The sequence below is a fragment of the Rhinichthys klamathensis genome, unplaced genomic scaffold, assembly GCF_029890125.1.
Source record: "Rhinichthys klamathensis goyatoka isolate OS25496 unplaced genomic scaffold, OSU_Roscu_1.1 h1tg000354l_1, whole genome shotgun sequence".
NCBI classification, from domain to species: domain Eukaryota; kingdom Metazoa; phylum Chordata; class Actinopteri; order Cypriniformes; family Leuciscidae; genus Rhinichthys; species Rhinichthys klamathensis.
Window position 1 is genome coordinate 1210980 of NW_026606864.1, and position 9752 is coordinate 1220731.

Genomic DNA, 9752 nt, shown 5'->3' on the forward strand with positions numbered 1-9752 from the left:
AACTCGTTAATTCAGAAAAACAGCGCAAAAACTTTTTTTCATGAAAAATGATCTCGTAATTCTGAAATATTAACTTGTTAATTCAGAAAAACAGAGCAAAAACTTTTTTCCATGAAAAATATCTCGTAATTCTGAGATAATTAACTCGTTAATTCAGAAAAACAGAGCAAAAACTTTTTTCCATGAAAAATATCTCGTAATTCTGAGATAATTAACTCGTTAATTCAGAAAAACAGAGCAAAAACTTTTTTCCATGAAAAATATCTCGTAATTCTGAGATAATTAACTCGTTAATTCAGAAAAACAGAGCAAAAACTTTTTTCCATGAAAAATATCTCATAATTCTGAGATAATTAACTCGTTAATTCAGAAAAACAGAGCAAAAACTTTTTTCCATGAAAAAATATCTCATAATTCTGAGATAATTAACTCGTTAATTCAGAAAAACAGCGCAAAAACTTTTTTCCATGAAAAATGATCTCGTAATTCTGAGATAATTAACTCGTTAATTCAGAAAAACAGCGCAAAAACGATTAAAAATTGATTAAAATATTTATCCACCTCACAAGTTATTGCAATATACAGTAGTCAACATTTGAAGTGGATCAAAAAAGGTCATCAAAGTTCTCCTAAGACAAGAACGGGTATTGTTCAAAATTCATGTTTAACTCTGATAAAAGGTTTTGATCCACTTCAAATGTTGACCACTGTAATTTATTCTGATTTTGCCAAAAAATTGCATAAACATACTCTAGGATTCTTTTATTAATGGAAAGATCAAAAGAACAGCATTTATTTGGAATGGGTGATTAAACAATGTCAATGTGATTTTTTGGGTGAACTATTTATCTTCTTCAGTTAAGATCTATATGGCTCAGTGTGTGTGTGTGTGTGTGTGTTTAGGTCTGGAGACTCTGTTGTGTTACCTGGAGCTTCATCCTCAGCAGTGGGTGGAGCTCCTCCACCCGACTCTCTCCGTCTGCAAGCTGCAGTGTTACGGCGGGCCACAACAGCTGCGCAAGATCACCAAACTGTACGTCACACTCTCACACACAGCATTATAAGCTTTATAAGAGCTCTTCAGAGGCGTGTGTGGTGAATCTGCGTGTGCTCAGGTGTCCTCCGGTCGCTGTGACGCTGGCGAGGAAGCGCATGGCGGGCGAGCGTGTGGAGTCATGTGACGCGCTGGAGTTGGACGTGGTGGAGCTGGCGGACACTATGGGCTGGCAGCTTCCTCTGGTGAAGAGAGGCCTGAGACAGCTGCAGTGGGGCTGCGGTGAGAGGAACAGTCTGACCTCTATCATACAAAATCTAGTTACCTTCCCTTAATTGTCATGAAAAATATTTGATCAGAAGATTATTAAACAAATAATACATAATTAAACATGTGGGCTGGAATCATGTGGTTCTATTCTATTGTTTAATTGTATTATTTTGCACTCTATTCTGTTTTTTTATATTCTATTATGCTCTATTCCTTTTTTCCTATAGGCTATTATATTCTATTTCTATTTTATTATGTTGTGTTCTGTTTTATTCTATACTATTCTATTATGTTGTGTGTTTTTGTTTTATTTTATTTTACTCTATTATATTATGTTGCCCTTCTCCATTCTATTTTACTCTTCTCTTCTATTTTAATTGTTTTATTCTATTATATTAATGTTGTTGTATTGTCTATTCTATTGTTATGACAATTTTATTTGACTCTAATCTGTTCTAATCTGTATTTTGCACTCTATTATGTTCTATTCTATTATGTTGTGTTCTACTTTATTATCTTGTATTCTATTATATTCTATTATTCTACTATTCTATTGTTGTGTGCTTGCTTTTCTGTTCCATTTTATTTTACTCTGTTATATTTGTTCTGTTCTATTAAGTTACCCTTTTCTGTTCAATTTAATTTTGCTCTATCCTGTTCTATTTTTTTATATTCTATTGAAATTGTTATTTCTATAGAGTGATTCTATTTTTGAATCGCTCTAAAGGCACGATTCTGCCTTTCGGTTTTATTCTATTTAGCTCTATTCTATTCTTTTTTGTTCTGTTTTATTTTATTCTGTTTTGTTCCGTTCTGTTCTATCATGTTGTATTGTCTGACGTTGTGTCCCGTGTTCTCCTCAGGTTCGTACGGAGGCACAGGCAGGAGTGGAGTTCACGTGGAGTTCTCAGCGCTGTCCTTCTACTTCCGCTCGTACTGTGACCTGACGCCGGATGAGCTGGACGCGGTCGGGGCGTTTCTGCACGGGAGAGTGATGGCGCAGGAGAGGACGCAGCTGTACCAGCTCAAAACCTGCTTCAAAGCCTTCCGCAGGTCCGACCCGTCACACACACACACTCCACACCGCTGACCTCATCACTCAGACTTCTTTATCGGAAGTCACTTCGGATAAAAGCATCTAATAAATGAAAAAGTGATCATTTATCCAGCTGAATTATAGCAGTTTTAAAGTGCCACAGTTTATAAGAACAGCAGAACCTAAACTTTTGAACAATAGTGTATTTTGAAAATCTTGTTGTCTTTCACTGATAGAGTATTTAGCATTCAAAAGTCATTGCAAGATTTGCATACGCACATGTGATTGGTCTTTTACATGCACTGACATTTGACTTGAGGGAATGGCATCATCTTTAATATCTCCTCCTGTATGTGTTTTTGTGTGTGTGTTTTTGGGTCTATGATGGAGGACTCAAATGCAGAACGAGTGTTAACAGGTTTTATTGACAAACAGTAGACAGAAGACAGGATGTGTTGGGAGAGGTGAACAGTCCAAACAATAGGCAGGGATGAGACACAATGACAGCCGTAGTAACTTGTGTTGGGGAATTTCATTTGTCTCATACATGTCTCATACATGGGTCTGAATATAAGATGCTGTAATGCTAGAGAAAACCAGGTCTAAATGCTGTAATATTGGAGAAAACCAGGCCTAAGGATATGAGATGAACAGAAAATTAGGCCTGAGGGGAGGTTAGATAAGGACAGGAGAAGAAACTGGGTGAAAGGACATGAAAAAGGCAGGTTGGTTAAGGACAGGAGAAGAAACTGGGTGAAAGGGCATGGAAAAGTACCTGAAAATCATGTATAAAGCCATTTTTAAAAGATACGCATGCGCAAAGAAGGTTGCCCCAATTAAAAATAAAATAACGATGCAGGTGTTTCTAATCGTGGCGACAGGCCAAGGAGGAGCAAGTAGAAAAAGATAACTGTATGAGCGCTAATTGGACACTTAACGATAAGAAAACGGTATAAGACCTGAGCACTGGCCCTTGTGAAGTCAGATGACTAGCTACCATCTCACTTTGTTGAACTACTCAATAAAGTTATTCTTCTGAGACCTGAAACTTCGACTCTGAAAGATTTCTTCTGAGACCTGAACCAGACTTTGAAGAATTGAACCAAAGATCGAGAATTTGCCACAACATAACTAGCCGAGCAGCACTTGTAACTAGCAAGATGACTGGAAGCTGGAGAGTAGAAATGGCAGAGCAGAATGAGACCTCAGAATACTAGCAGTAGCCAGACAGGAACTTGTAAGTACTCCAGCAAGGCACTCAGGGATCTCAGGCTCAGCACCAGGCTTCCTCCAAAGCCAAGAGTGTAAGCAGTCAGGGACACTCTGCTAGCAGGACTGGAACTAGAGACACAGAAGACAAGACCGATGGCAGAACTAAAGAACAAAATACTTCTACAAATAAAACACTGTAGACTTTAGTCACAAGAAACAAACTATGTAGCACAGAAGTACAACATCTAACGAACTGGCAACACATGAGGGAAAGAGCACACACATAAAGGGAGTTAACAAGAGTAACAGGTGAGAACACTTAGACAAGGAACAGGTGAACACTCACGTAAACGAGGACTGAAACAAGGGAGCAGAGAACATGAGGAACAGGTGACAACACTCAGACAAACGAGGACTCAACTAGACAAGAGGGCGTGGTACAGGGAAACAAGGAGGCAGGAACAGAGGAGCACATGGCCAACACAAACACAACCATATGTTCAAGCACAACACAAACATAGAGACATTAAACAAAGACAACACAGACAAAGCTGCCAGAGCAAGACCCTGACAGTACCCCCCATCTAATGGACGCCTCCAGGCGTCCAAAACAGGCATAGAAGTCCAAGGAGGCAACAACTGGGGAGGCGGGTGGGGCGTAAACATAGAACATAGAAGACCAGGAAACACAGAGGGAGGGATGGGGCGGGTGGGAACAGAACCGGGTAAAAAGTTCAAGGCTGACAAAGGAGGTGCCGGCTTAGGGGAACCATAACCAGGAAACGCAGAGGGTGAGACGGGAGGAATGGGAACTTGATAGGAGGTACTCTTGGACACAGGAACTGGCCTAACTGGTCTGGACTTCCAACTGGGCTTGACAGACTTGGGGGCAAAGACATGACTAGCAGGATTGGTGAAGGTCTTGGAATCAGGTACAGGGACTGACTCAGGAGTGCCCTCCTGGGCCGCGCTGGCTTGCTCTGGGATTGACTCATTAGCGCCCTCCTGGGCTGCGCTGGCATGCTCGGGGACTGACTCGTGAGCGCCCTCCTGGGCAGCGCTGGCATGCTCGGGGACTGACTCGTGAGCGCCCTCCTGGGCTGCGCTGGCGTGCACAGGGACTGCGCTCTCTGGAGCAACGCTCACCTCAGCGGGCTCTGGGACCGCCCTCTCAGCAGCGGGCTCGGGGACCGCCCTCTCAGCAGCGGGCTCGGGGACCGCCCTCTCAGCAGCGGGCTCGGGGACCGCCCTCTCAGCAGCGGGCTCGGGGACCGCCCTCTCAGCAGCGGGCTCGGGGACCGCCCTCTCAGCAGCGGGCTCGGGGACCGCCTTCACAGCAGCGGGCTCGGGGACCGCCTTCACAGCAGCGGGCTCGCATTCTGCAGTCTTGACAGGCTTGGCAGAAATGTCTAGGGACTTGACAAGACTTGTAAGACATTCAGAGAAGGCCTCTGCGGCAATGACAACAGGCAGCTTGGGAATGACCTCTGTGAACATGACAGGACTGGGAGAAATTGTCTCTGAGGGAATGACATTACTAGTCAAAGGCTTAGAAAATGGTTCTACTGGAATTGATACCTCAGGAACCACTGGACCTGGAGCTTGAGAATGGAGAATTGTAGACTGTTCTGCACAGGCCTTTCTCTTCTTCCTCCTTCGACGGGCTGATACTGTGTGCTGGACAGCCTCTGTAGTATCTACAGCTAACTCAGCCAAACCAGGCAGAATAGCAGTGACCGTCGACTCAGCAGTGACTGAAACAGACCTAGCAGACTCTGAAGTAACAGGAACACTCTGGGTAGTTACTGGGAAAACAGAGGTTAAGTCAGCAGACTCAGAGGTGGCTGGAACTGCCTTAATAGTCTGAGAGATGACAGCGGTTGACTTGACTGGGTCTTGAATAACAGATATTGAAGTGACTGGGACTGACCTGGATCCCTGAGAGATGGCGGTTTGTTTGACTGACTCTGGTGTAGCTGTGGTGGATTGGACTGCCCTATTCCATCTGAATCTTAGTTCTTTAGTGGAAGCCAGAGGAGGATCATAAATGTGACGAGACAGGCGAGGAAGAGCAGGGTGGTTGTTGAAAGCAGATTCCGGTGGACTGGGCGGCATTCCCCACTTACTGCGATTACCAAGGTACCTAGAGAAACCCCAGAAATCCAGAATCCTGAGAGAATCCATCTCCCATGCAGGCAGGGGGTCATCCAAGCAGGAGTTAAAAATGTCCTTGAGAGCAGCGTCATTATAATCTAGCCCCACAGACATGGTCCAAAAGAATTGGGCAAAACCCCCCACCTCAAAGCCATCCTGGCGAAGAGCAGTGAGACCACGATGACGAGACATTCTCTCCTGGATGTTAGCAGGTGGCAGGATCTTGATGCTCATTCTGCTGAGTCCTGAACTGGCCAGTTCGTTCTGTCACGGGTCTATGATGGAGGACTCAAATGCAGAACGAGTGTTAACAGGTTTTATTGACAAACAGTAGACAGAAGACAGGATGTGTTGGGAGAGGTGAACAGTCCAAACAATAGGCAGGGATGAGACATAATGACAGCCGTAGTAACTAGCCGAGCAGCACTTGTAACTAGCAAGATGACTGGAAGCTGGAGAGTAGAAATGGCAGAGCAGAATGAGACCTCAGAATACTAGCAGTAGCCAGACAGGAACTTGTAAGTACTCCAGCAAGGCACTCAGGGATCTCAGGCTCAGCACCAGGCTTCCTCCAAAGCCAAGAGTGTAAGCAGTCAGGGACACTCTGCTAGCAGGACTGGAACTAGAGACACAGAAGACAAGACAGACAGGACCGATGGCAGAACTAAAGAACAAAATACTTCTACAAATAAAACACTGTAGACTTTAGTCACAAGAAACAAACTATGTAGCACAGTAGTACAACATCTAACGAACTGGCAACACATGAGGGAAAGAGCACACACATAAAGGGAGTTAACAAGAGTAACAGGTGAGAACACTTAGACAAGGAACAGGTGAACACACTCACGTAAACGAGGACTGAAACAAGGGAGCAGAGAACATGAGGAACAGGTGACAACACTCAGACAAACGAGGACTCAACTAGACAAGAGGGCGTGGTACAGGGAAACAAGGAGGCAGGAACAGAGGAGCACATGGCCAACACAAACACAACCATATGTTCAAGCACAACACAAACATAGAGACATTAAACAAAGACAACACAGACAAAGCTGCCAGGGCAAGACCCTGACAGTGTAGTGTTGCGTACCGTAACTGCAGTCTGTGTATGGATGATCTGGAGGAGAGCAGGAGTCACGATCTCAAAGAGCTTCTGCGCGATTACTTTGACAAGAGGAGAAACCTGGACCTGAGCAAACACTATCAGGAGGAAGAGGATGAGGAGGAAGAGCTCAACAAATGCAAGGTGTGTTTCATCTCGAGCAGATGTTTATGATGTGTTATATCTGAATCCTCAGGTGTGAATGCTGATTGGTTGTGTTGTGTCCTCAGATGAGGGACTGGGAAGGGCAGATCTGTGCTGACATCAGAGGTTTCCTGTGCAGTCGCAGCGATGAGAAGTTCTCCGGTCGAGCCGTGGCCAGAATATTACACGGCATCGGTGGGTTTTTCTTCCGATATTTTTCTCAACTAGGGGTGTGTGATATATGTTGTCAATGATAATATCGTAATTGTTGTTTTAAAAGTATGTAGAAAACTAGAGCTGCATGATTAATCGTTAAAAGATGAAGTGTAAATGAATATAAATGCCACTTCTGCAGTGAAAAAGTCTTTTTTTCTCTGAAATATGTCACTTTGTTTTTCAGTGGCATTGCATACATAGGTTGTAATTTTTACATTTAAAGGTGCAAAAGTTCTAATATGATTTTTGTTTAATTTTTAACGTCACAAAAACAAAACAGGTGTGTGTAGACTTTTTATGTCCAGATATATCCCATAATATTGTCAATATCGCACATAGTTTTATTTGCGAGTAATTCAGCGTGTGCTCGTCTCCTCCTGCAGGAAGTCCGTGTTTCCCAGCGCAGGTGTACGGACGCGACCGCAGATACTGGAGGAAATACATTCAGTTTGATTTCAATGAGATCATTCGTTTAGCCACTCAGGAGATCATTAGAACGAGGTAACAAGACGCCCTGATCACATGATCATCTGTGTCACACTCAAACTACAATCTGAGGTTATTTATTTGTGCAGTTTTTCATTATTTTCTAAATGTTCACATGTTGTGTTTGATGATTTTTTTACTTAAAGGGATAGTTCGGCCAAAAATGATATTTAACACATGCATTACTCACCCTCAAGCCGTTCGAGATGCATATGTCAATCTTGTTTCAGACGAACACATTTTCAGTTATTTTAGAAAATGTCTTAGACCCTTCAGTGGATATAATGTGAAGCAATGGGGTCCACCTCCTTCAAGTCCCAAAATGTGCATATATCCTTCACAGAAGTAATCCATCCGGCTCCAGGGGGATAAACAAAGGCCTTATGGGGGTAATCCGTGCGGTTTTGTCGTAAAAATATACATATTTAAAACTTTATAAATGAAAATATCTGACTTCCGGCAACGATCGACGCGCGTTCACGGGTGATGGAAGTCGGCGTACGAGGTATGACGTAGCGTAGGAACCGTCGTGACGTAGAACAAACGCGCCTGCGCAGCCAGAGTGCAGAGCAAAACAAAACTACACTCAGTTCACCCGTGAACGCGCGTCGATCGTTGCCGGAAGTCAGATATTTTCATTTATAAAGTTTTAAATATGTATATTTTTACGACAAAACCGCACGGATTACCCTCAGAAGGCCTTTGTTTATCCCCCTGGAGCCGGATGGATTACTTTTGTGAAGGATGTATGCACTGTTAGGGGGGGTAACAGTTTCAGACCCAGGACCAGAGATGATGAAAGAAGACCAGGAGTCGTGATGTTCAATCAAAGAGTAAAATTTACTGAAGAATAGTTTGCAGTTTAATTGGCAGAGTCAGCGTCAAAGTCTCACGAGGAGGTCGCAAGCTAACTCTACCTTACATGAAAATCGTACACCAGTTATACTGTTTTCAAGGGCATACATTACATAAACATTCACTTCTGATTGGCTCAGAAGACATAAAGCCTAAACAATTACACATAGATAGAAGGGTACGTTGACATCAATCAAGATAGCTGTCATCCAAGTCACGAAGATCCAGTAATGACCTCGGAGGGCCCATCGAAAAGCGTCATGAGACCAGCTACCCCATGTCATGAGACCTGCAACATACTGATAAAACCTTCCATCCTCAGAGAGAAGAAATAACAATTACTTTACTTCTTGAGAAATATATGTATGAAAGAAGTAAAACAAATCATAGAATCATACAGAAATTGACCCCTGCCCATTAATAGGGTCAGCAGAGAAACATGATCATATGATGAGGGTTTTCTTTAAGTTTAACTCATTAGTATACATACGGACAAAAAGCCTGTATTTAATGTTCTTGCTCAGGGCCACAGAAGATTAGTCCCAGACATCATAAGACATTCATGAAAGATAGGCCTTCACCCAACATTCAGGAAAGAGGTGCATTCAACAGAAGTATGAATAAAAACTATATGTGAATCATTTATTGCGTATAGGAATGATTATATAACTTGATTAGTGCTTATTATAGTAATAATGTAATCATAAAAAAGGATATACATATAGTTAAATTGAAGAGGCAAGGGATTCTGACCCCAACCCTTCAGTCCCCCGTTTTAGACCGATGTGTGGTCCAATACCGCCACGTCTGGTCTATCAAGTGAGGCCACTACGGAGAGGGGGAGTGGTGACGCATGCTTCCCTGACGGGTCACACTTGTCTCTTCACCTCGTCACGGACATGCTGGATACTAAAAAGTCCAGTCCCCGTTAAGAGGCTCTCCCACCTTCCACTCACATCAGGGCTTCAATGTTGTTTTGATCCAATTTGTCCCTCAGGTGGGTCGTGAGCATCAGCAGTCTCTTTTCCTCCTCAGCAGGATTCAGATTTCTGCATGCAGTCCTGCACAGATAGGAGAAACAAAAACGAACACACAACCAAATACACAAACAGAGGAACATCACCCCCACAAGGGCTCCCACAGCATACAGCACGTAGTGCACAAATCCCATGACTATATCTTCCGATGCTGTCACCAAATCATCCCAAGCTTCTTCCACATATTCTTCTACAGTTTCTGCCATATCTGTGAATATAGCACCAACCGAAAAAGCCAAAACA

The 9752-nt window shown here is 43.3% G+C and overlaps 1 protein-coding gene across 1 annotated transcript; it reads left to right on the forward strand.

Annotated features, from left to right (window-relative positions):
• The first annotated feature begins 1090 nt into the window (after positions 1-1090).
• LOC130069044 (ATP-dependent DNA helicase Q4-like) lies at positions 1091-7750 on the forward strand. The gene is made up of 5 exons (XM_056232740.1): positions 1091-1276; positions 2128-2317; positions 6750-6915; positions 7002-7110; positions 7515-7750. Exons 1-5 carry the CDS (start codon positions 1153-1155, stop codon positions 7634-7636), a joined length of 711 nt encoding a protein of 236 aa, XP_056088715.1. The 5' UTR covers positions 1091-1152; the 3' UTR covers positions 7637-7750.
• The last annotated feature ends 2002 nt before the right edge of the window (positions 7751-9752 follow it).